The 27,508-nt window shown below is 42.1% G+C and overlaps 1 protein-coding gene across 4 annotated transcripts; it reads left to right on the top strand.

Moving 5' to 3' along the window:
- On the top strand, positions 1-26,380 carry Tbpl1 (TATA-box binding protein like 1). Of its 4 annotated transcripts, none has more exons than XM_052751173.1 (7): positions 1-88; positions 18,956-19,134; positions 21,679-21,761; positions 21,909-21,972; positions 23,520-23,623; positions 23,711-23,805; positions 25,850-26,380. In XM_052751173.1, the coding sequence occupies exons 2-7, from the start codon at positions 19,000-19,002 to the stop codon at positions 25,927-25,929; spliced, it is 561 nt and encodes a 186-aa protein (XP_052607133.1). In that variant the 5' UTR covers positions 1-88; positions 18,956-18,999; the 3' UTR covers positions 25,930-26,380. The 4 variants fall into 4 exon arrangements, with proteins under 4 accessions (XP_052607133.1, XP_052607131.1, XP_052607132.1 ...); XM_052751171.1 differs by lacking the exon at positions 1-88 and adding an exon at positions 704-817; XM_052751172.1 differs by lacking the exon at positions 1-88 and adding an exon at positions 945-1,039.
- The last annotated feature ends 1,128 nt before the right edge of the window (positions 26,381-27,508 follow it).

The following is a 27,508-nucleotide window of genomic DNA, read 5'->3' as shown; positions in this document are numbered from 1 at the left end:
GCGAGTGTGCGTGGCCAGCGTCCAGTCGGCCCCGCCGCCACCGCCCGACGGACACACGCCTCTGCTGCGCCCGCCGAGCCCTCGCTGAGTAAGGCCGGGGACACACACCCCCCCCCCCCCGCCCCGCCGCCGCCACTTCCCGGGTTCTGGACTAGGGCCCGATCGATGGCTGTTAGCTGAGTTCTTTTGTCTACACCGATGGGTTTCTCTGGTTTCAAACAACAAAACCTTTAAAGCCGATCTGCGCTACGCGGTTCGCCGGCGATCAGCTGAAAACAAGCACAGGGTTACCAAAAAAAAAAAAAAAAAAATCTCCCTGGGCGAGCCACGGGAAAGTGCAGCCGGGGCTCCCAGCGCCCTCGGGCCACTTCCGCCTAGCCCGGCCCTTGGGCTGAAGGGCCTGCCCGGCAGCCACAGGAAGCAGGAAGGCGAGCCCGGGCTTAGCGGCTGGGGCTGGGAGGGCGGGGAGGAGCAGCGAGAGCGAGCCGGAAGTGGGCGGCCAGCGAGGATCCCCGGAGCGCCCGGGTCTGGGCGGCGCTCTAGCCCGCCGCGCGCCGTCTCTATGCTCCCCCGCGTCTAGTCTATTTATTGTCGCGGGGAAGCGGCGGCCGCCCTGTACCCGGAACAACAAAGCACGAAAGACGGAGCCCGAGCCTCGGGGGGGGCTCCTAGCAACGGGCCGGGGCGGGAGTTCCATGGAGACTGGGGAGCGGGTCCGCCTCATCATCATCCTCTTCCTCCAGCTTTTCCTCCGCGTCCGACGCAACCGGCAGCAGCGCTGCCGCCGCGTCCTCTGCGACCGCCCGGTCTTCCCACGGTAAAAAAAAAAAAAAACCCCCGTCGGCGTCGGCGGCGGTCCTGGGAGGGGTAGGGGTGGTGGAGGCGGGGCGGCCCGAGAGCGGCGGGGCCGCGGGGCGCGTCTGCGCGCCGTGCCGGCCGGGCTGCGGTGGGCTGTGCGGGCATGGGGGACCCGAGCAAGGGGAGCGCCGCGGGCCACCGGCTAGTGAAGGGGACCGGGGCGGGCGGCGTGGGCATCCCAGTAAGGATAACGGGGTGGGGGTGGGGCGCCCCTGCCTCGCCGGGGAAGACCGGCAGGGATGGTCCCCGTCGTGGATCCGTCTCCCCCCCAACGGGGGGCGGGGGGGAAAAGAGGGGTCATGCCACTCAGCGAGGGGTCCGCTGCTTCTCGGAAAAAAACTTGGCGGCGGCCCCTGTGCAGGGGCGCGAAGGCTCCCCCCAAATAGCGGCGCGGCCGCCTCTTGCTTCTGGCACTTGCCCGGAGCCCCGCTTTATAATAATAGTCAGAGCCGAATTAGGCTTCGGGGGGTGGGGGGTGGGGGGTGGGGGGTGGGGTGGGGTAGGGGGAGAAACGGATCTGGAAGGCGGGAAGAGAAAAATGAATCGTGAATAGGTTTTGAGCAGGGATGAGAGTTGGGGGGAGCGGGGCGGGAATAATCGCTTCATAAACCGCCAGGACGGGTCCTAGAAGTAAATAAAATAGGAAATGACTGAAATAGAAAAACCCTCCTTTTGCCGAGCTGCGCATCTGCAGGCTCTGCCAGTGTGCACATTGCACCGAAGAGTCAGGCTGCATGCAGCCAGTCCACATCTGTGAGCTCTGTGACTTGCATCTGTCACCTGCGGTTCCAGAGCGACCCTGGCAGTGACTGGTGTGAACTTGTGTGTTTCTGTTTAAAGAGAATGCCTTAGAATTGCGACTTGTGTGTGAAACCATAACAGATGCCCTGAGGTAATTGAAAAAGGGAAATGTAAGAAGAAGGGCATTCAGTCTTCCGGCCATAATTTGCAGTCTCTTTCCAAGTTTGAGAAAATAGCAGTCCATTCAAATCAAGAAGTGACTTTAAGCACTGTCGGGTTGAAAGAATTATTTAGGGTTTGGATATGCCCAATTAAATATTCATCGGTTTGTGCTCTTCAGCTTTGCATCGTAAACTATTTGTTCTATGCTTTGCTCAACCATATTATGTTGAGTGTAGTGGCACATGCCTATGATCCCAGCATTTGGGAGGCTGAGGCAGGAGGATTTGAGTTCAAGGCCCACTTGGGGTACATAATAATAAGTTCCAGGTCTTCCTGAGATATATATCTGTCTCAGACAACAAAATAAAACTGAATTTTCTGTCAGTAAGTGAAGTTTCTCTGTGGTACAGGAAAGGTCATGCTCTACAGTAAAAACATTTTTGTGGTCAGTAGGAACAAAGGCCTTCATACAAAATTGAAGATTAATGATGAAAAACAACACTGATAATCATAAAGGCAGTGTGTCAACCATGGGTTCAGTTTGTCCCTTGCTAAGCCTGGCTTCTCCTAAGCAGAAGGATGTCATTGTGACGTCCGGTCCTCTCCTATACTCTGTGCTCCCAAAATGAGTACCAGAAGCTGTAATGATCTGCTGCTGTGTGCTTTCTCGAACAAAAACCAGACAGGGTACCCTTTTTTTAGTCACATGTTTTCATTTTAAGCTTCTAACCAGGACTTTTGGGTCCAGTGTTGTTAGCTGAAGTACTTCCAGGTTTACAAGGAAAGAACAGTTTTCCTTTTTAAAGGATTGGAAATTTGAACATTGGGAAAAAAATTAGGTTTTAAAAGTCAGTATTTTCGAAGCCGTGGTGACACTGCTACTTATTTGTATATGGCTGTTCTATGGAGGCTGTTTGGGGATCACCCCATTGGAGGCTGTGGTCCTGAGGGGGGTTTCTTCACAGTGTGTATAAGGAACGCCCTCCACCTCAGAGCTACCTTTAAACCGTTGTACTGTACAGCTGGACCGTTTGCTGAGACCTCTGTCTCCTTTGGTCCCTGAATGCAGGTCAATTCTAGCTTCTTCCTTTCATTAGTTCAGGTTCTGCTTTCTGTGGTATTGACCCTAGCACTCATGTTCTTACTTTCTCTGTTTGTGTCCTGATCGAAACTGATTTTTTTTTTTATACTTTTTGTATTTTTTTCTGCCTCTTGTGGAGTTTTTAGCACATGCCCTGGGCTTGTGTATGTTTTTCATTAATGGTACTTTGTTGCGATTTCATATGAATCCTTTTATTTGGAGAATTGGAGTGGGCATGTCAGATGTTCTGTATTCTTTTAGAATAACTGTTAGCTGTAAACCCATTCCAATTCAAACGACTATTGGAATCATGTGAAAATATTTGAGCTCCTCATCATAAAAAGTGTTTAAGAAGCGCGTGTGGCACTGCTATTACAATAAACAGTCACCTTTTTTGAGAATAAAAAGGTATTGCAGACCCTATTGTGTGCTATAAACTGAACCTAAGATTTTTGTAGTTCTTAGTCTAAAGTTATATTTAACACCATCTTTTCTTACCATTTTGCATCTGAATATCTGACTAAAACTACATTTTGCAATTTTTGAGGGAAGCATTTTGCATAAGTGAGTTCCACACATTTTTCTTCAGGTGGGAAATAGTATCATGAAAAATTGTTTTAGGTATATCTATGAGTATAGTGTGCAGAATTTGCTATAAAGTACAACAGATCATGGGATATAACAATATTTTAGAACATGGCGTTTCTCATCAGAAATGTGACATTCTTTAAAAGTTAGCAAATTCTATATAATATAGTTGAGTGGGCATGAGGACATTTTAAACAAAGGAGGCCACTGAGTAACCTGGTGACGGATTTCTTTCTATTGCATCATCAACCATGTGATGAAATTATTACTATGAAAAATAAAGTTTCAATTGACTTTGAAAGAGTTTTAGAGTAGAAAGTTTTCATCATGTCTCCAAATTAAAACTTTGAGTGTCTTGAGATTTTTAGCTGACATTTGAACTATAAAATTTTACTGAAATTTCTATCCATTTTATTTCCCCTCTTTTTTTTTGACTGGTGCCACTTCAAGTGTGTGTGTGTGTGTGTGTGTGTGTGTGTGTGTGTGTGTGTGTGTGTGTGTTTGTAGATGACAGAGAATTGACAAACATGGATCACAGACATAGCTGATGTATATTTGATTTTTAGATATTGTATTACGTACTTATTGGTTCCATAATTGTTGGTGTGTAGATGTCATCCTGCCTCATATAACCGAAGCTTCTAGAGCGTCAGCACTGAGTCGTCATCATATTGTGTATTCATATTCTCTATATGTGTATTTTGGAGATTAATTTGTTTACTAGATGGAGATAACATGTTTATTTTTATTGCACTTAGGGCTTTCCAGTGGAGGAAGGAGAGCCTCTTTTTGTAGTGCCAAGGTTAGAACCCAGAGAAAAGCCTTTCTGAAACCTAACTTTTTGTCTGTGTAACATTCCAACTTCTTCTCTGTGTAGTGGTGCAAGTTATAAGCACCCAGAACATCAGAGACATGATTAGGGCTTTGTTTTAACGAATCCAAGCAATTGAAAGAATGACCGAGCACCACAGCTTGAGGGATAGATGCGGGGTTGTTTGCGTCTGAGGAGTGCCACTGTGGGAGATTACTGGGAGTTGAGACAGATCTGGGGTCTTCCAGGACATCTCAACAAATGTGATTTTTGTATTATGATGATTGTGTCTTGTCTTTAGAAAGGGACATAGAGAATGTGTTGCTTTTATAGTTGTGAAGATTTCAGAAGTATGTCATTAGTTGGGTCACCTTGGAAATTCTGCTCACTTGGTTTTATTTGTGATTAATGGTAGCACAGAAGATAATTTGTCTTAAATGGCTGGGTTTGTGCAAGGAAACATGTTACCAGGGATCTTATGAAATGTTTAAAAATTACATCAAAATGTTTTCTTGGGCAGTTTAGGTCTCTCTTCACATGAAGTCAATGAAACTTTTAAGATTTTACCCCCTTCCATGCAGTATGAAAGTTCGGCTCTAGCTTATTTGAACCATCTAGTATTCACTCGTGAGAAAGAATGCTGAGGTCTAGGCTGGTGGCCAGTGGGGGAAGCACTTGCCTTGCACGTGTGAGGAATCCACACGAAGTCAGATGAGGTAGTGTGGCTGTAAGTCTTGTGGTCCTGTGGCTAGAAGGGTTGCAGAGACTGAAGACTTGTAGGCTAGCTAGCCCGGCATAGGCAGCAGTGAATCAAAAGAGAACCTGTCTTAGCTAGGTAGAAGATGGGGACCCATATTTGCGGTTGACCTCTGATCTCCATGCTGTAGCACATGCATGTCCATACTCAGGCACACACAGGCATGAACCCATTTGTGTACACACACAAGATGGTTAGATGGTGTGTTAAGGATAGCATTTTCTCATGACTTGTGAGTGACAGTACTAATGGTGCCTAGCAAGAAAGACAGCTTCGTGTGTTGATTGGCCTGGATAAGGGTAAGTTTTCCTCACTAGGTGAAGACTTGCAGCATCTTAGACGTAAAACATTAAGTAGTTTCTGTGGGGTTAGCCTTCCTTCCGCTCGTAAGTTTGAAGCTCTTAGTTGTAAGGCAGTAATCTGATCAGGATGGGTTCCATTTTCTTGGTGTTAGAGTTGCTATGACATTTAAAAGTATGGACTATGCCTACCTAGCAGCTGCCTGCGTTTAACATCATGTTCTGCTTTTTGTTAGTGGTGTGACGTCATTTTGACAAGTGTCTTTCACCTCCCGAAGTCCCAGTTCCCTTGTCTGCAATGTGGAGTTAATGTGCGTACTACTGAAAGGGTTGCTGTGCGGTTTAAGTGGAAGGACTAAGAAAGCATTGGAGCAGGTGCTGTGAGCAGTGGTGCTACAGAGTGTTAACGGGAACCATCAGATCGCTGATTCCTTCCTTTTGTTCCCAGACTGTCTGTTACAGTATTGAAGGTCCTTTTGATCCCAGGCTGTTGAACTCATCTCTGCCGTTAGCTTTTAGTGTACGTGTGGTGGGGTACTTCTTGAAATCTGTAATTGTCACACGAGCATCTGGTTATCACTTACGGCAGACCCACAGAGCGTGGTCTGGCTCTGGGTTACAGCTATGGAAATGTTTCCCTGTGGACCCGACTGCTTCGCTGTAACATAGTACTTCCCAATAAAAGAAATAGCCCCATTGATTCATTAGCGGCATCAGTCTTTCTTCAGAAGACCTCCCTTCTTATGTGTGTACGTAACTGATGATGAATTGAAGTTTGTTAGTGACCATATCCGTCATTTAATTTGAGTTTTCCTTGTCACTCTAATTGTTGTACAATAAATAGTAGTTTTCTTAGACTTTCAGAAGTAGCTGAAGCTCTTGGTCTATGCCAGTGATTACAGAGGCTTTAGAACTGAAAACTTTTTTTTTTTTTTTGATAGTAAGGCTCAAATCAGACATTGTGGCTACCTAATCAGGGAAATAATTTGATAATTATAGTTAACTGTCAAAATAGCTAACTAAGTTAAGTCCAAGTCTTGTGGTTTAATTGAACGTTTGAAACCACTAAAAAAAGAATTTAGCTGAGCCTGGTGGAGCATGCTTGTAGTATCAGTACCCAGAAGACTGAGACAGGAGATCACTGAGTTCTAGACCAGCCAGAGCAAGACCCTGTATCAAAAAGAAAATTTTTTGCTTAATTTTAAATGGATTTCAGACTTCTGTCTTCTAGTGTGTCTAATATTTAAGTCCCGTTTTTTGTCAAAGTAATATTTTTATAAAATACCTAATATACCATCACTGTATTAGCTGAGGATTCAACTCAGTTGTAGTTATTGCCTAACATTTGTGAGGCCCTGAGTTTAATCCTCAGGTGTCTCTCTCTCTCTCTCTCTCTCTCTCTCTCTCTCTCTCTCTCTCTCTCACACACACACACACACACACACACACACACACACACACACACACATCACACACCCCAATAAGCAAGGTGTGTAATATTTTAAATACATAGGGGTGAAGTTCCATAACTCCCTTTTCCATGTTTCAGCTGCATTTTACACATGAGATTAGCAAGTATGTTTGTATTCAGAGATAAGACTTTGTTCTCCTGATTAAAGAAAGTGAAGACAGTTTGATCCTGTTGATTTAGTTGAGCAGCTAGATTAGTCAGAATCCATCCTGTATTGATCAAATTGTGTTAACCCTGTTTTCACAGCCACATGGATGGATCCCAGATATATTAGGGGGCAGGGGAGTGAGGAGAAATGATTGGCTTTTGTGCTAAGACACAACAACAAAACCCCATATAGGTTTATAGCTCTTTTAAATTCAAATATTCTGAGGACAGTGTCGGAATACTTTTGAGAATGCAAGTCCTGAGCCTGGCTTGGTAGCTCATGGCTTTAAGCCCAGTGCGGTGGAGGCAGAGGCAGGTGAATCTCTGAGTTTGAAGGCAGCCTTGTCTACATAGTAAGTGCCAGGCTGGCCAGAGCTACATAGTGATGCCCTGTCTCAAAAAGAAAGGAAGGCTGAGTGGTGTGAGAGACTGAATGCCTGACTCTTCATGTCGTGTCGCTCTTTACAACAAAACTTGCAGGTTTGGAGACAGTTCTGACACACCGCTAAGTGTTTCTCAGGGTCTTCCCACCATACTGTTTAAGGACCAGATGTTGTTGTACAGATACGAGGCTATAAAGCTAATCTAGAACATGGGGTGCAGATAGGAAGATGGGTTATGGTTTGTCTGAACCTTAGCTAACTCACAGTGAACCTGAAGCTTTTGTGAGGCCCTGGGTTTAATCCTCACCCATCCCATTTGATTTGCCTGACTCTTTTCTGGAGCCCCAGGACCTTTCTCCCTGTCCTGCTTATAGCTGCTGTGTGTCTTGTACATCTCCTTACCTGTATCTTCAGACAGCCTGGTGAAGTAGTCCTGAGCAGCCTTTCATTGATCATGGGTTGGCCACATCCAGGGATCTCTGCTGTTCATGCTTAGGGAGGTCATGGAAGTCCAGCCATGCTAAAGAAGGTAGTCACTAATTTATAGAGCTGCAGCAGATGTGGTGTGCTACTCTGAAAGGTACTCTGTTCTGTGGTCTTGTCGAGGTACAAGGAAAATGATCTATGGCATAGCATATTAAAAAATTGGATAAGCCAGACATGATGGCTCACGCTTGTAATCTCAGCACTTAGGAGGTAGGTGGAGGCAGGGGGATTAGGGGTATAAGGTCATCCTTAGCTGCATAGGGAGTTGGAGTCCCTACTTGAGAACATGTGCTCAACAACAACAACAACAAAAACCAAAAAGTCCACATGAATAATTCTCACATCTTCTCAGCAGCATATTGCTAATATGAGTTCTACTATGACGACTTAAAGCTTGTCAGTAATTTAGAAGCTCACTGCTGTGCAGACCTACTTGGGCAGTTCCATACGCTATCTAAGGAAGGTGTGGCTACTGATGAACAACATACATGATGGTGGTTTCATTGTGATGGAGCTGAAGATTTCCTGTCACCTAGTATGTTGACTGTATCTTTTCTCTTTAGGTTTGCTTAGATACACAAATAGTCACCATCCTGTTACCGTTGCCTCTAGGATGCAAGGCAGGAATCACGCTGCACACATTTGTAGGCCTTGGAATGGTAGGTTCCACCCCACAGCCTGGGTATAGCCCAGACATATCTCTGAGAAGCAGCGAGTATTTAGCTGTGTGTGTGTTAAAAATGTGCACATCCATTTTAGCTTTTGGGTTTTTCACTTGGTAAAATTAGAAGAGCTTCAGATGTCTGAAACCAGTGTGTGTTTGTTTGTTTGTCTGTCTGTCTTGAGGTTGAGGTGGGATCTTGGGTTGTGTCCCTGACTGGCCTTGAACTGGTGATCCTCTGGCTCCCCCGTTTCTGAGATTACACTTGAGGGCCACCATGTCTAGCTGTGAAACTATATTAGTTTGTCTAAATAGAGGAATAAGACCATTATCTATAAAATGAATAGTATCCTGAAAGAGACTTGACAGGTTAGTCATTCTGTGGTGACCAGTTTTTATGGAATAGCTTTAAGAGATGCATGAGGATCCTTGTGTGAAATAAAGAAGGGAGTAATTGGCGGGGGGAGCAGATGTAAAAAGTACTATATATAAATGAGAATACATGCCTCTTGGTTTACCATTTGTTTTAAATAAGTCTAAATCTTAATTTCTGTGATACTTATTGCCACCTTGAATAAAATCGGTTCTTTCCACTTGCCCCTAGTCCCACAATTATTTGATTCGTTCCAAAAGTATTCAAGCAAGATGCTGATCCAAGAGCTAAAGACATTTAAATTGAGTGTTTCTCAAGAGATCTGGAATCTGCAATCTAGTAGACAGAACACATACAGATCCCTTCCTTTGCTGATGTCTTCCAGTTCCATGGGCTGGCTCCTTAAGAGCTCCTTTAAGACTCATGTCTCGTTTCTCCAGATAGTTGAAATTACTTCCCTCCATCATTCTCCTAAAGTAGCTCTCCTCATCTTGTTTATTTCCTAGGTGACACTTTCTGATTATTTTCATCGCTGCCCTATTTGTGGTCTGCTTTTATCACTAGACTATAACTGCTAAGAGTTCCTCCCCTGATCATTTTTTTCTGAGTTGTATCTCCACAGGGTTTAGTTGACTTTAGTTATGTACTAAATGTGCAGTTGGAGTAAGACTTGGTTAGTTGAAGAAATGGGGACAGGCAGAAAGTGATCTGCCATTACAAGCAGTATGCTATAAATTAGAGGCTGTAAGGGTGTGTTTTAAGTAGATTCAGTTATAAAAGGAAAATTGGAGGTGGGAAGCACACAGCATTCCAAGCCAAGTAGATTAGATCCCATTTTGTTTGTCTAAGAGAGCCAAGGGATTTTTTTTTTTAGTAGGAATGTGGCAGAGTTAGAAAGATAATTCTGGTAGTTATTTGGTAGCTGGACTAGATTTTGGAGACTGCAAAGAGAGAAGAGTTCTAGTAGGAGGCTTTTGCCATAATGGTGTGCAAGAAATCCTAAAATAAAATTGTTGCTTTGGACACAGAAAAGAAGCTAGATATTAACACTAGAAGAAGCAAAGTCAAATGTTTCTGATGGGATTGGGAGGTTTTGTTTGGGTGAGTTGGTTCAGTTTAATAGATATACCTAGTAGGTAGTTGGAAATGTGAAATCAAGTCTCTGATAGATCATGATTGACCTAGGAGCCAGCCATAAAGTTCATAGATAGCAGCTGAAGCCCAGAAAGCTACAGGAGGACTATGATTTAGGACATATTTTTTAAAACATGAAGAAAACAAACACCTCTTCAAGCACACAGAGGGTTTGTCTTTATCCAGTTTTAGGGTATCCCTAACTGCTGCAATTTTAATTTAACTTCTCAAGGGCTACCTTAGACTTGAAGAAGGACATCTGATTTAAGGAGTAGACAGAGCTAGAGAAAGACAGAGTCTCACTCTGTAACCCAGGGTGACCTGGAACTCAACTTGTAGTGGCCTTAACTCCAGGCAGCCCTCCTGCTTCTGCTTCTGGTTACTGGAATTACAGGCATGAGCCCCCTCACCCCCCCATCCTTTCTCAGTGTTTAACGACAATCTGTAGTCAGTAAAAATAGGGACACATGGAAGACCCACTCAAGAGGACCTTAAAATGAATGATCATCTTAAGGTTAACTTTCAAATTTAATGCCTGAACCTGTAGTATATAGAGTTTTCTGGCTTCTGTAGAAATCTAAATCAATTTAGCAGAAGAATTATTTTACAATATGTGGTACCTGATCAGTCTTTGATGGTCCTGCCCACTTTCCCACACACCTGCTTCTCAACCAACCATTTCATTCCCAATCCAGACTCCCAAAATCAGTAGTCACCATGCGTTTCGATTTAAAATAGTTTTATCAAGGCTAGAGGTATTTTTTAATTTGTAGCTAAATCTAGTTTCCCCCATACTAACTTTATTGATCAGCTACATCAAATTGTGTGCTTTATTTTACTTTTAAATTTGAAGACACGTGAAGTGTTTTTGTGTTCCAGAGCTTGAAAACGATAATGAATCACCAGAAACCCTTTCCATTTTTGAACATTTCTCTGCTCATGGAAGAGGAAGAAAGGAGATAATAATAGTAACAGCAAGAATAGCTAAATCGAAGCTTACCGTGTGCAAGTGCCGTGCTAAGTGTCTCCCATGTATGCCCTAGCACTCTGGCAGGTTGTGGGCTGTATTTACACACGAGGGCACCAAGGCACCTGCTTCAGAACCTTTCCCCCAGTCGAAAGGATCATAAAAGATTGCTTTCACTCAGTAATTTGCTGAGCTCTTGCACGCCTGTGTGTGCGTGAGAGAACAATTAAACTCTACACATTCTATTGAATGTGTTTAGTGCCTTGGGAACCATGCCAAGGCCAGGATACAGAAGAATTAGACGGTGCTTCTGAACAGCCTCTGTCTACCAAGAAGAATCAAACAGGACAGATTTCACTGGAGAGATTTCACAGAATGGAAATGTCTGTAACTGAGCTGTGCACAATAACATGGTAATGGAACTCAGAATAAGGACACTCTGGCTTTGTCCTGAGTGGCAGACTTCTCAATTACAATTTTTTTTCAGTTTTACTCATAATGATTTTAATTACTTTCTACATTAGAGTTTCTAGATTTTCGTTTCCAATCCAGACCAAGATGCTGCCTGAAAGGTAGATGCTTTGCTGATGATTTATTCTGTATCTTGGATGTCTCACAACTTTGGGGAGTTCAAAATGTCCCAAATAAATTGTTACCCTGTTTTCCCTCTCCTGAGCAGTCAGTCCGCCCTTCCCTTCAGTGTCAGGAAATGATGAGCTTAGCCAGAGACCTGAAGTCACTCTGTTTTCCCCGTTTCTCATCCCTGTATCTATCACGAAGCATTTACCTGGTCACTTGAACTTTTCCTTGTCACCTAGTATACTCTGGTCCACTCTTCCCTGAACCGCTGATCAGGTTTCCTCACCAAGCTCATCTTCCAGTCCTCCCATTGCAGAGTGGTAATGATTTACTTCTTCGATGTAAACGCATGACTTTCCCACCCCACCCTTCCAGCTCACCCCCGCAGCTGGGACAGATAGGGGAATCCTTCACGTGGCAAAGGTGACGATTTGACCTGTCCCTGCCTTTCCTGTTTTCTCCCTTTAAGTCTCCCACTCTCCATGCTGGCCCGCCCTTCAGGTCTAAACTTCTTAGTACAATGAACTCTGTTTCAGCAGAAGGAATACATTAAGCAAGCTGATATTTATATATGAGCCTTATGAATAAGGAAAATGAACCAACGATATAAAACAGTTAACTTCGCTGGGCGGTGGTGGCACACGCCTTTAATCCCAGCACTCAGGGGGCAGAGGCAGGTGGATCTCTGCGAGTTCCAGGCCAGCCTGGTCTACAGAGTGAGTTCCAGGAAAGGCGCCAAAACTACACAGAGAAACCCTGTCTCGAAAAAACAAAACAAACAAACAAAAAAAAAAAGTTCAAAGACTTGTAAGTGATTAACAGTATTTAAAGAGTTTACTCTTATTAATACTCAGGAAAATCAACTAATTCGGTGTTGCTTTTTTTTTTTTTTTGTATCTCAAGTTGTAAAAGATTTGTTACCATCATCATTATTTTGTATGCATGTATGTCTGTGCATGACACATGTTGCCTGTAGCCTACGGAGGTCAAAAGAGAGTGTCAGATCTCCTCGAACTGGAGTTACAGACAGTTGTGACCCACCATGTGAACGTGGGAGGAACAGAAGCCAGTGCTCTTAACCACTGAGCCATCTCTAGCCCTTGTCAAAGGGCTTTTCTTGTCAAAAGATTTTTACAAAATCCCTTCACGACTTTATAAGGTAGCACTTGTATATGATCACAGTCTTGTTTAATATGCTCAGATAAATATATGAATCCAATAGCCTAGAAAAACTTAACAGTGATTATGATATGGGTGACTTTTATTTTCCTTATGAGTATTTCAAATACAATCAGAAATGACATGTTTCTTTAAAAATTGTGGTGGCATGTGCTTTTAATCCCAGCACTTGGGAGACAGAGGCAGGTGAATCTCTGAGTTTGAGGCCAGCCTGGTCTACTAAATAAGTTTCAGGCAGTCAGGGCTATACAGTGAGACTCTGTCTCTAAAAGAGGTGAAAATGTATACATACATACAGAGAGTTGGGGGCAGGCAGGCAGACAGACAGACAGACAGTCAGTCAGTGTCTCCGTTTCCTTGTCTGTTGCTGGGACAGAATACCCTGGAAGCAACCGAAGGGAGACAAGGTTTGTTTTGGTTCCCAAGTCACGGCTGCAGGGGCGTAAGACAACTGGTCACGTCACATCCATAGTCCAGGAAGCTCAGCTTCTGTCTAAGGAGTCCGGGGTCCAGCCTGGGAATGTTGCTGCCACAGAGGCTGGGTCTTCCACCTTGGCTAGCCCAATCAAGGTAATTCCTTAAAGCATGCCCAGAGGCTCATCTCCTAGGTGATGCTAGTACCATCCAGTTGACAATTGAGATTAACTATCACAGAGTTTATTTAAAATACTAAGGAATATATCTAAAATCAGTTTTGTCTGTGCGTATAAGGAACTGGTATATCTTTATGTTTGAACCCCCAAATTTAAATTTGTATTTAATAAAATGTGGATGGCTTCTGTTCTCCTGTGGTTCAGCTTACCAAGGTACGAAAACTGTATTCTGTAGAAAGCATATTCAGAGATGGACTCTCTTTTCCCTGGCTAGCAATGGTTCTAGTAAAATTCACTCCTGGGGTGCAGGGCAGTGGCAGCAAGCCACAGTCCCCAGTCAGCTGCACAGCCTGGAGGGGAACCTTCTAGTAATGGTCTCATTCAGAACAGGATCAGCATTTAAATCTCTCCTCCTGCCTTTTAGACACCATTGCTGCCTAGTGATAGTGACTAAAGCATTAAATACACTTCTTTTTATGTTGCTCTGTGTGAGTTTTCGATAGATAGTTGCCAAGAATCAGAGAATTCTTCTTAATAAGAAATAGTCTTTGTAGCTCTCTGTAGAGTTTTGTCAGATTTGATTTTCTTTCATTTATATTTATTTATCTCTATGTGTATGCCCACATGGCCACATCAAGTGTGTGGAGGTCAGACAGAAGACAACTCGCTGGAGTTCTTTTCTTCCACCATGTGGGTCCCAGGAATGGAACTCAGGTTGTCCAACTTGGTAACAGTGAGAGCCTTTACATATGGAGCCTTCTGTATCTTGCTGGCCTTCTCTGTAGAGTAGATTTAAAAAACAAACCAAAAACCATGATAATCATTGTGAGGCAAGTTATTTACATGAATGCCATCTGTTTTCCAGTCCAGGCTGTTCGTTTGTGAGGCAGGTCTCACTTTGTGTGGCCTAGGTTGGTCTTGACCCTGCAGTGATCTTCTTGTCTCAGTCTTCCAGGTGCTGGGTTTACAGGTATTAGGGTCTATAGTTAGAATAAGTAGTACAGTTAGTAGGTAGAGATGTGCATAGCGAACGTTAATTTTGTTTACTTATGTAATGAACTATGTTTGTTTCAGCATTTACTCAGTGTTTTAGATAATATCGGTGCCATATCCTTTCCTATGGCTTTTTGTGTGAGTCCAGGCATACTATAAATTCTTTTCTTGCATACTTGTACAAAAAATAATAATTGTAACTCTGAGGACTGATATCTGATGTGTAAGCTCTCGAGACAAGCACAGAAATGTCTTCATGATAGAATGTCACCTCCAAAGAACTAAAGGTTTTCAGTTTTCCTCTGCGGCTGTGCTGTGGCCCCACGCTGATCTGCCTTTTCCCCTCTGCTGCCCCTTGAACAGGAAGGTGGAGTAAAGGGAGTACAGGAAGTTTAGCCTTGAGATAATGTATCGAAAAATGACCATAGTTCCAGAATTAAAATGGAATTTACTGTATAATTCCTGAATTTGTCTATATTGTTTGTCTTCATTTTTTCCCATTAGACACTCATCTTTGAATAGAGTGTGCAGATTTGTGTGGCTAGATTTCAGACATCGAAAGCCACCTGGACCCCAAGAAATCTGTCACTGAGTTTTGATGTGGAAGGATTCTTGTATTTTCAAGTTGGTGAGGTAGATGACATTCTCTCCTGAATACTTGTGAAAAGCTCTGTTGTGGATGTCTGGGTTATCGCTCCATTATCTCACCTAACACAAGTCACAGTCGTTCCCCAATATCCTTTAGATATTGCATAGATCTTTGATGCTACCCTTTAAATATCTTTTATATTGGTTTGTTCAACCAGAGTCCAGTCAACGACCTTTTGACACGGATTCTTTTTGTTACTTTTAATTTTAAAAATGGACTTTGTGTTTTTCAGTGTTAAATATTTTAGGGTGTACCTTAGTGGATTGGCCAAGGAATCAGACTTTTTTAGAGGCCTATAGTAAAAGTTTAGGCCTACGAGTCTTGCTCAGAACCATTCACCTGTGCTCTTGTCATTATGGAAACATGAGCATGGCTGAGTGTTCAGTAAAACTTTTACTAACCAGGTACTGGCCCGTGACTGGTGTGTTGACCCCTGCCTAACCTGTTAGGATCTGGTTCTTTCCATCTGTTGCTTTAATGGCTCTCGAGTTTTCTGTCAACTCATTCAGAAATGTTCAGTTGCCATAATTTACTGTAAATCCATTTACAACTTTGGTGCGTGATATTTGCTGTGTTCTTGATAACGGTATTTGACCCTCCCTTTGCCATACATGTGATATCACCAGTTTGCAAAAGAGGAACTGAAGACTTGGAGAAAGCTGGCGACTGACCAGTGTCACAGAGCTAGTGCAAGCAGCATGGCCAAGCCCTCCTCTGCAGTTGATGCTGCTTCTCAGAGGGGAAAGAACATTCTTTTTCTAAGAGGCAAAATACGGTTTTTTTTCTCTTGTTCTCAGGGGAGTGTGGACTGTTGGGTGGTGTGATGGAATCAGGCAGTAAAATGGCTGTTTTCCCATCTACAACTCGGGAGCTTTATAGAGAATCAGATGTTGATTTGGAACTGTGTCAGTTTGACTTAGAAGAGAGGGATCTCTCAGGACGAAATGAGTGGGCCCGTGTGGCCATGTAACTTGGTCTGTTACCAGTCTTGCCCTACTTTTGCACTTCTCAAATAATGGATGCTAATTTTGTGGTCAGCCTTTGAGGCTCCTCTAACATCCACAGCTACAACACCGGTCTCTTAGGGTAGCACGATTCTTTTGTTGTGTAGAAGCAGATTTCATTCGTTGTACTTTTTTGGTCCTCCATGGGAGGTTAAGGTTACTTTTGCTTTGTTTCTGTGACAGTGTTTATTGTGGCCTCTCAGTTTAACTGTCATGTGGAAAGTGTGGTGTGGTTGCTGTTGAGGAAATTTGTCGTCAGAGCCGGGAGGTGGCAGTGTTTGCCAGGCGATCAGAGGCTGCAGTTGCTGAAGTAACCGCAGTGAATACCAACCACCAGGCTAGAGAGCCAGAGACCGAAATAGAAGTGCTGTGTTGTCCATGCAGTCACTGCCAGCGGGGAGGCTGTCAGCTTCCCCAGTGCACTGTGTAGAGTGCTGGGAACACGGCCCTTCAGGAAAACAGGACAGCTGGGACGGCCAGCACTTGGTTTTTTAGATATTTGACAGATCAAACTCAGACTAGGCCTTTACTTGAAAAAGGAGGCAAAAGACATGATCAGGCAGTGAGTATGCAAGTTGTTGATACTTAAAATAGAAATAACTATTATTTAACTGTAATCCTAGTATGTATTTGTTGATTTAAAAATTCAGATTCAGTTGGTAGATTACAAATTCAAGTTCATCCTCAGGTACATAGAGTTTGAGGCCAACCTAGGCTACATGAAAGCCTGGCTAAAAAACAAAATCCAGATTCTACTGAAATGAAGGAAGAAAAAAATCACTATAATGTGCTAATTCTCTGAATAAAGAAGTTAACATTTTGACATATATATAAATATACATGTATATTTAAATTTATAAACCAAAATAAACTATCGGGACCTATACTAGTTAAATGTATGTGTGTACAGGTGCCAACAGAGACCAGAGCTGTAGGATCTCCTGGAGCTGGAGTTACAAATGTTTGTGAGCTTCCTGATACTGAATTCATGCTCTCTGGAAGAGCAGCAAGTGCTCTTAACCACTGACCCATCGCTACACAACTTTATACACTAACAAACAACATGAACCTCCATCAGAGCTTTTGTATTTTATACTATTCATAAAAGTACACGTTGGGCCTGTAGAGGTGGCTCAGTGACTAAGTGTACTTACTGCCCTTGCAGAGGACCTGTGTTCAGATCCCAGCACCCATATGGTGGTTTACAACCATCTGTAATTCCAGGTCCAAGGGATTTGATGGCTCTTCTGACCTTTGAGGGCTCCTCCAAATAAATACATAAATAATAAAAAGAATATTTCATAGTATGTGTGATGCTCTTTTTTTTTTTTTTTTCAAGACAGGGTTTCAGCCCTGGCTGTCCTGGAACTCGCTTTGTAGACCAGGCTGGCCTTGAATTTATAGAGCTCTGCCTGCCTCTGCCTTACTAGTGCTGGGATTAAAGGCATGCGCCACCACCACCTGGCTTGAGTGATTCTCTTTTTAACCAGTCCCTTTTAGATGGGGACAGCATGTCTGTGTCATTACCAGTTCTGTGTATAATCTTGTTTAGTCTTTGCTTGGCCCAGTCACTGCTGATTGACAGCAGTTCCTCAAGTGCTCACATATTCTAAATCTTGATAACTCAGAATAAATAATTCATCCAAGAAGAACGGTAACAAAATTATAAGTGTTATTAGAATTGACAGGCACTGAAAACATACACCCAGTAAAGCAACACTGAACCACCAGGTTATAATGGCCTTTGAAATTTATACAGAAAGAGGGAAAAGGAATTCAAGCTTAAGTATTTTCCAGTGTAAGAATTTAGGAAATGAGTTGAGCAAATCTTGGAGATGAAATAAGCATGGGCCAAAAACAAAACAAAACAAAACCAAAAATCCAGAGAGGATCAACTCAACCACAGTAAAGACCTGTCAGCAAGGTGTGAGGACAGAAAAGCACAGGAGAGTAACTCCAGATTTAAAGTGGGTGAGCAGTGCTGTGGCTGAGGCTTGTATGGACCAGTAAGAAACCAGGAAAAATTCTGTGCCCTGGAAATTAAAAAGTAAGAGGATACAGAAATTTTAGTTTAGCACAGCTACAGAAGACGTCAGTTATCCCAAAACACTTACTAATGATACTGAATTAGTTTTCAAAAAATCTCAAGCAAATACAAGTTCAAATATTTTGAAAATAAGCTTTTTTATATTGTTTTCCAGAGAATTTTAAGCAATAAGAAACTACCCTAATTTTTCTGAGACTGGCATAATCTTGATACTCAACTTAGATAGGACAGTACAAAAAGTGTGTGTATACATACAAATATATATATACACATATACATACACACACATATATTTGTATGTATATATGTTATAATTATAACCATTAAAATCCTACTTAACAAATGTGGATACATTAACCCTAAGTAAGGATTAACGGGAGCTCAGATGTACACATGGAACAGAAAATGAAAGATTAAAGTCCAAAAGTATAAGAAAAAATAGTGAAATTAAGGTATGGTTGGTACATAGAATTGAATACTGTATGGTTGTATATAGGTGTTATAAGTTTTTACTTCTTAATTTTCTGAGACAGGATCATACTATGTAGCCCAGGCTGGCCTCAAACTTGGGACCATCCTCCTGCCCTAGCCTCCTAAGTGCAGGGATTACCAGCAGGTGCCACTGTGCCCATCACATAATTGGATCCTTATGTAAAATACTAGTTTTGTATTGTGCCTGCAAGGCCTCAGGAATGGTTGGACATTGGGACCATGAGGTCTAGCCCTTGAGTGCAACGTGCTTGGAATCTGACTGTAGCACACCTGGAACACAGGGGCAGGTTCTTACATGGAGAGTTACTCACTTTAAAGGATTAAAAGTTATTTAAAGATAATATGTTTATCTATTATGGCATTTTTAGTGGTAAGAGGAAACATGATTTGATTCTTGTAATATTGGTACTATTTCTTTCATTTTAGTTTTAAGAATATTTGTGAAAAACAAATTAGCAGAACACTTAAAGTCAATGACTTTATTTTGTTTTATTTCCCAGGATGTGATCTTCGTGGTGGGAAACTAAGTTTTTAAACTACCCCAATGGATGCAGACAGTGATGTTGCATTGGACATTTTAATTACAAATGTAGTCTGTGTTTTTAGAACAAGATGCCATTTGAACTTACGGAAGATTGCTTTGGAGGGAGCAAATGTAATTTATAAGCGTGATGTTGGAGTAAGTATCCGAATCTCTAGATATGTGCCATCTAGCCTAATCTGACAGTGCTGTGAATGAGACTGTGTGCAGAGAATTTGTGAGCATCTTCTCTGTGCTGCTTGTAATGATGCAGCAGGGAGCCCTGTAGAAGTGCCTTCTCATGGAGTTGGCAGGTACTGGGGTAGCCACTCAATCCGAGTCTTAGTGGCTTTATACCCTAATTGAATGTTTATTGTATGTAAATTTTCCTGTTCTTTTTTAGTTAGCTAAGATATATTTTTAATAAATTGCTTAAAAATGTGATTCATATCCTAACCTAGATTTAAGAGTTTATGTTTTGTGAAACCTATTACATTTGGGCCAGGCGGTGGTGGTGCACGCCTTTTATCCCATCACTCTTGAGGCAGAGGCAGGCGAATCTCTGAGTTTGAGGCCAGCCTGGTCTATAGATTGAGTTCCAGGATAGCCAGAGATACACAGAAAAGCACTGTCTTGAACCACCCCCCCTTGCAAAAAAAAAAAAAAAAACTATTACATTTGAAAGTGTTAAGTGTTATTAATAAGTAACAAAAATCTTAATGATTTGGTGTCAGCTTTATAAATAACTGTAGGTACGCATTTGGCTTTGATAAAATACATGTTGAAAATGCAGCTAATAAACATTAGAAATGTGAGAAATGCAAAATAAAACTACACCAAGATTACTGGTGTTTTAGTTACTTTTCTATTGTTATGAGATACCATGACCAAGACAATTTATAGAAGAAAGAGTTTATTGGGGGCTTACAGTTTCAGGGGTTTTAAGATCCTCCTGGTGGGAAGGTAGGCAAGCAGAAGCTAAGAGCTCACCTCTTGATCCACAAGCATGGGGCAGAGTTGGGAGTCAGGGAGAGACTGGCACTGGGTGTAGCATGGGCTTTTGAACTTCAAAGCCGGCTGACCCCCGTGACACACCTCCTCCAACAAGGCTACATCTCGTAATCCTTCCCAAACAGTTCCACCAACTGAAGATCAAGTATTCAAACATATGAGCCTATGGGCCATTCTCATTCAAACCATCACAGCTGGCAAGGATGTGGACAGAAAAGGTCAGGGAGAAGGTAGACCTTACACACTGCTGAACTGAAAATTCAGCATCTATGGAAATAGCTAGGTTACAGAATCAGGGTAGGTATCCATAAGGATCTGAAAGGATAAAGAAAATGTGGCATAAATATACAATGAGTATGTCATTTCTTGGGAAAAGGATGCAATGAAAGTCAGCATATTAAGTGAAATAAGCTAGACTCAGAAAAACAAATATCACATACTTTCCCTAATTTGTGGATCCTAGATTTTCAAATAGATAAACCATTCAAGTATAACATACATAACATACACATAAGACACAGCAGAAGGAAGACTGGAAAAAGACTATTTGAAGCGGGAGCAGGGAGAAAGGAAAGAGCATGGATGATGAATATGATGAGAGTCCATGATACACTTGTTAATTAAAGCAATGGCCTTAAAGATCAGCACTCTACAATGACTGTACACAACTTTTGAAATGGAGGGTTAGGAGCTGGCTTAGTGTGTAAATCCCTTGATGTGTTAGGATGCTCAGACCCATGTAGTGCTAGATGGCGATGCCGTCGTGAGAGTGTGCTGTTCTGTGCCGAGAAGGGAGGCAGAGGTGAAGTCCCTGCAAGGGCATGGGCCAGCCTGCCAGTGAGCAACAGGCCAGACTCAGTGGAAAGCAGGGACAAAGACACGCTGCGGTGTACGCCTGCACACACACACATGAACAGTCATACCATTGACACTCAACACAACAAAAGATTTTTAAGTTAGGATTGTATCTGAAGGCTCATTTACATTCTAAAAGCTAAATGCCAGTGTACCCTAAGTAAATTATCTCAAATTCTTAGAACTAGAAACTAAGAGTGAACTAAATTCAGCTTAAAAAAAAAAAAACTCATTGGCGGCCAACTAAGATTTTGAAATGTGTTAATATCTTCCTTTAACAAAGAAGGAATACACAGGGGGTCAGGTGCCAAAACACATGTCTACGTGGGGACTATAGACTGTAGGATCGTGTATTGTTGGCCAACTTGGGTTACCTAATAAGGCCCCCACTCAGGAAAGCAAAACAAAGCAAGAATTTAAATTGACAATCTTGAGGTGGGAGAATAATAAATGTACAGTAATTTCATTTCACTGTTTCTTAATTGTGAAAACTTACAGCATATTTTAGTTTTGCCATCTTGATCTTTGGCACATTTGAAGTCTTCCTCAGATTGAGTTGTGTTTTAGTTTGCTAATGTGCATATGATCAAGCAAGGGAAGAACTCTGCAGGGAGAGATGTGTGCAGACCGTTTTCTTAGGCCTGTTCACACACTTGTAACTCAGTCTTCAGACTTTGTGTTCAGTGTGAACTCGACTTCAAGATGGTGACTTGATGAAGAGTTATTTCAGCCTTACATAAGCTTGGCCAAGTCACATGTGGACATTACATGGGCACATAGGACAACAGTCTGAAGATTAATGCTTATTAGATGATTGATTTTTTTTTTTTTTTTCAGAAAGTATTAATGAAGCTTAGGAAACCTAGGATTACAGCTACAATTTGGTCCTCAGGAAAAATTATTTGCACTGGAGCAACAAGGTGAGTGCCGCCTGGGTAAGCTTTCTCCTTTGCTTTGCTCTCCACGGGGAGGACGTTTGCCAGGACCGAAAGTCAGGTACAGTCGGTGATGCTTTCAGGATAGAGTGCACTGTCCATGCCACTAATCTTTTTTCACTCCATCTACAGTGAAGAAGAAGCTAAATTTGGTGCCAGACGTTTAGCCCGTAGTCTGCAGAAACTCGGTTTTCAGGTAATATTTTCCAAACATATGCATACTGTTCAAAGATTTAATTTTATATTTTATAAGTTAAAAAGCTTAATAGACTAAACAGATCTCAAGAATTTGGTAGCTAAGTATGTGGGGATTTGGAAAAGATCCTGGTTTTTCCCTAAATTGCTTTCCCATGGAGACTTGTTTTCTTGCAGGGTAATGCTCTTTGAACTCCAGTTTTTCCACCTCTCTCTAACATACACATGCATTCCTCAGAAAACGCCTTTTGGTTTCTTAAAGAATAGCTGGTCCTGGGCAGTGGTGGCGCATGCCTTTAGTCGCAGCACTCAGGAGGCAGAGGCAGGTGGATTTCTGTGAGTTCCAGCACAGCCAGGGCTCCAGAGCAACAGAGCTGCAGAGCCCTGTTGATGCAGACACAGTGGGTGGCACCCTCTCATGTGTCATGGCACCGTTTGTTACAATCAAAGTGTGAATAGAATTACTACTTAGAGTGGCCTTGGTAGGTCCTGTTCAAGTGAACAAATGAAAGCAGAAGATGAGATGTCCTTGAACTGTTCTTGGGTAGGGGTAGAAGTAGAAGAAGTGGACTGCCCGTGGAGAGTGGGGACCCCAGTGTATGAGGAAGTGGCAGAGGCAGCTTTGAGGTGTAGCTGTGGTGTGGATCTAGCCTTCTGCTGCTTTGTGCAAGCGCTGGGTTGGAGAATAGTTGTCACCTGGAAGTGCGGTTTGAGAAGAAGTGTTTAACTGCGCTTGTGTGTATATATAGCACAGTGGTAGAGACTCGCCTGGAATGTGTAAGGTGTGGAGTTTAATCCCCAGTAACCCCCCCCCCACACACACACACACACACACAGAATGAAAAGAGAAAAGAGAAATGTTAAAAAAAAAAAAATTGAAGATGTTGGTAGGAATAGCTGTTAATGCTAAGAAAATATTACTTGCATGCAGGGCGGTGACGCATGCATTTAATCTCAGCACTCAGGAGGCAGAGGCAGGTAGATCTCTGAACTTGAGGCCAGCCTGGTCTGCAGAGCGAGTTCCAGGACAGCCAGGGTTACACAGAGAAACCCTGTCTTGAAAAACAAAACAAAAAACATTATTTGAAAAAACATATTACTCGCAGCCTTGAAGTTTCTTTCCCTAGCACAAGCTTACACAGTGTCGAGAGAAATCTCTACTATTTAAAGCAGCTTTTGACTGGCTCATGGCAAGGATCATCATGACAAGGATCATCATGACAGGCATCACCAGCATCTGCCTGAGCCCACAGAAATGCCTTTGCATTGAATTGAAGAGCCCAGCCTTCACTCTGTGCACTGAATTCTCTGACAGCTTTTCCATTCTGACTTCTGAACTCCTTTCCTTTTCTCGCTCTTTTCTGTTTTCAATATCCCATTTCCAATATTGAGTTATACCTAAAATTTAAAAGATGACATATATAGTTTCAAGTATGCAATCATTTTAAAACGGTGTTATTGAGGGTTTTTAATTAGTACAGATTACCTTCATAAGCACTTTTTTGTATGTTTCAAAATAATTTATGTAATTTTACTTCTCTCCCATAGGTAATTTTTACAGATTTTAAGGTTGTGAATGTTTTGGCAGTTTGTAACATGCCCTTTGAAATCCGTTTGCCAGAATTCACCAAGAACAATAGACCTCATGCCAGGTAGGTCTTTGGAGAATCAAGACAACATACAAACTTGGAAGCTGCCATTCAGTATAAATAACCAAACATGATTGTGTTTTTATATAGCTATGAACCTGAACTTCATCCTGCTGTGTGCTATCGGATAAAGTCTCTAAGAGCTACATTACAGATATTTTCAACAGGAAGTATCACAGTGACAGGTAATGTATGACAGAGCCATAATTGCTCTGGATTGAATGATAAAAGAGATACCCATTCTATGATTCATTGATGAGAACAGTGTCTAGTGGGCAGTCTCTGCACTTGCGAGGCAGAGGTTGAAAAACAAAATAAGAACAGTGTCTAACTTGTCTCCTGTAGTCACTTCCTTTAACCTTCATAGGAAGTCAGCCCCCTGACTCTAGGCACTGGAGGTTAGTTTTCCTACCTTTGTATTACTTACATATGATCTGTACTGTGCTTGTCTTGTGTCTGCCTGCCTTTCTCGTCGTCTTAACGAGGCTCATTCTCAGTGTCCCAAGTGATTGTATTTACCTCACATACTCTCATTGTTTCACCTAGTGCACAACTGTACTCTACAGACATTTGAATAAGAATATTCCCCTATAATCTTCATTTTATATATATATATATATATATATATATATATATATATATATATATATATATATATATATATATATATAACACATGATATAGTGCATTTAAATTACCTAGGAAAAACTATTTTATGAGCTCTGGTGATAAGCAAAATATTCAAATATAATTGATTCCTGTCTGTTATGTTCTCCATGTGTTTCATTATCTCTTGAATCTTTTAGGTAGTTGGAAGGGGTGCCTTTGATAGGCATGCATGTCCAGGGAGGCATTAGCTTGCAGGCCAATTTTGAAGTGCACTGTGATGATAAATTATACTTGGACATTGCTTAGGAGTCAGGCCCCCAAAACAAAACTGAGCTAAGATAGATTCCTAGTCTTCTTGAATTTTGCTCTTTCGATTCTTAAAAGAATGAAGAGTTAACAAATCAGCTGCAGTTTAACTGATGCTGTGTGTTTTCCCATCTTCCTGGGGCCTTTCAAAGCCAATTGCTGGGTTCCTACCTGAATCCTAAAAATGAGGCAGTGAGGAACAGTTTCATTGTTCTCTTATTTCAAATGCTTCTGAACTTCTGAACCTATGTTTCTGAAAGGTCTCAATGTATAGTTTGGTCTCTATTAAGTTTAGGATAACCCAATGTAAACCTAAAGAAATGTGAATATGCTGGGGGTGGTAGCTGACACCTTTAATCCCAGCACTTAGGCAGGCAGATCTTTGTGAGGCTAGCCTGGTCTACATAGTTCCAGGCTAGCCAGGGCTACAGTGTGAGTGAGACTCTGACTTAACGTTCCCCACCCACAGAGTATATTTACTTAACTGACAAATAAGACATCGTAATAGATTTAAGAAAAATAACCCGGTTAATTACTATGCCTTGTATTTGTGATCATTCCTTTTAAATGTTTAATTATTGACCTGATTAAGTATTATGCCATGTATCCGTACATCTGGAATGTCCTGTGAAATGGATAGTTCCTGAGAGCACTATAACTGGGTTTTCATGACTTCAAGAGGTGATTATATACTAGTGAAACAAGTTTTGTTCACTAGTTAAGAAACCATTTCCCCTTTTTAGTGTTTCCTTTGCCCATTTAAATGATCCAGGGTCCGTGGGTTAATTACTACATAATGAATTACTCCATAGCATCGCTTCATCACCTGATGCTTCCCCCAGAGCTCTGCCAGCCACCTCAGTGCTAACGTGTGAGGCTAGAGACTTAGGCCCTAGAATGTAAGAGCCGGTGTTTAGGTGACACCCTTGCATCCCTTGGCTGGGCCCCTCATGGCCTGGGACCCTCCGTTGAGTCTTGACCGATGACAGTGGCCCAAAGGACAGCGAGTGTCCAGTCAGTTTGTCCTTCCTTCCTGCACTGGTGCAGTGCCATCTGTCCCCCTCGGTGGCAGAGCAGTTTTTCATGCCAGTGCCTCAAAACTCAAGCACCTAACTTGTGTTTTAACTGTCTAGAAAACCCGTTCTCTGGGTTCTTGCTGTGATTCTAGACATCCAGGATTGTGTAAGTGCGGTATTTTGAACAGTGGCCCGAGCTTCTAAACCAGGGCCAAGTGTGTTGACCCTGGGAAGTCAGTTTCCCCGGCTGCCCCTCTTGTGGGCTCCTCTCAACCTCTCCCCGTTCTGTTGGTTACAGGGCCCAATGTAAAGGCTGTGGCCACTGCTGTGGAACAGGTCTACCCATTTGTGTTTGAAAGCAGGAAGGAAATTTTATAACTCACACTTGGTTGAGCGGTTAGTGTCTAACTGAGCACCTTGAAACCTGCTGCACATTGGACTCAAACCACGAGGAAAACTGGACCAACAGTGACTGAGGAAATAGACTCGTTCGTACTCACGGCTACAGTGTAAGCTCCAGTCCCTTTGGATTGTACTTCAAACTTGGCTGTAATATAAAAAGGAAGTTTACAAGACATGACGTTGCTGCTTTTACAAAAGGACTTTCTATTTATTTTCGCAGTAATTCTCATGTCCCCACAGGCAGAGCTGTCAGTGTGCACTACCTTAAGAAAATTGTTTTATTGTTGTCCTTATTTTTCCAGTTGGAGCTAATGGGTTTTATTTGTGAATAGTCTTTTACATTTTTGTATGCTGAATATGGGCACCAAAGAACCTGTAAAAGTTATCTTTTTAAATTGAATGTGCACAAATAAAAGTTTGGAAAAGATCTCTCTTCATATCCATTCTGTAACTTTTATTGACCATTTTCTCTTTTAAACAAACTGTATTCATAATTTTTAAAATCTATGCAGGCTTAGACTTTGGCTAGAGTATGTGGGCTTCTTTTTGAAGTGTGTTTGTGGATATATATATATGTGTATATATATATGTGTGTGTGTGTGTGTATGCTACATGTATATAGTATCTTTTCATGCTCTGTTACCAAATACCAATTAGAATTTTTCCTTGAAGATTGGAAATAAAAAAAACATGTATATAAGCTCTAGGTAACTAGGGTAGAACTCCACAAGTAAACAGTAATATTCTGTGTTACTAATTTAATATGGTAGAAAATGGTAAAGGACTTTTAAAAGCGAAGGAATTGTAGTTTTACAGAGGCCATTTCTTCTCGATGGGCATAGGAAGGAAGCTGTGCTAGGCTCTACCTCGTATTAGCTTTGTGACTCTGCAGAAACTCGCTGGAGATGTAGAAGGAGTTGAGGTTCTTACTGATCTTAGGTTGGTGCTCAAGGCTATACCACAAGTCTTGTTGGAAGTTGCTAACATTGTGTTTTAACAAGAAGTGCCCACAAGCTGTGTCTGTGCCACTGTGTAGTTAGAGCTCTGCTTGAAGCAGAAAGCCATGGGCAAGCTCGTCTCTGCCCTCCCTTTGTCTTAGTAAGTGGAGGTGAAGGATGACTGGAGTATGTGAGTGCGGATTTAAAGGTTAGAATATTTGTAGGAAACATGGCCCTCACCAATGTGTGGGCTCTGGATGGAAAGGCAGGATCAGACAGGTGTTAGTATAAGCAGTAGTGGGTTTACCTACAAATGAGCTAGCTGGAGTCAAAAATTAGATTCCACATAAACTAAACTATTTCCCATGAAACTCTGAATTATTAATATAGTTTGAAATATTTGCAAAAACTTGCAACATCTAAACCTCTGTGCTTAGTACATTTTCTACATAGTATAACCTCTTACAAGGCTAGCTTAAGCACCGCACTGAACAGTACATAGGATTCTATAGTCAATTTTGTCTTCTAAAAGCTGCCATACCCTGCCTTTCGCTCCTTCAAAAAGTAGGAGCAAAGGCTACCTTTTATACTTGCTTTTCCCATAGTTAATTGTGATT

Source organism: Peromyscus californicus, unplaced genomic scaffold (assembly GCF_007827085.1).
Source record: "Peromyscus californicus insignis strain IS unplaced genomic scaffold, ASM782708v3 Scaffold_22__1_contigs__length_63687245, whole genome shotgun sequence".
NCBI classification, from domain to species: Eukaryota; Metazoa; Chordata; class Mammalia; order Rodentia; family Cricetidae; genus Peromyscus; species Peromyscus californicus.
Note: the sequence above shows the minus strand (reverse complement) of the source record. Positions and strands in the feature narration are given on the sequence as shown.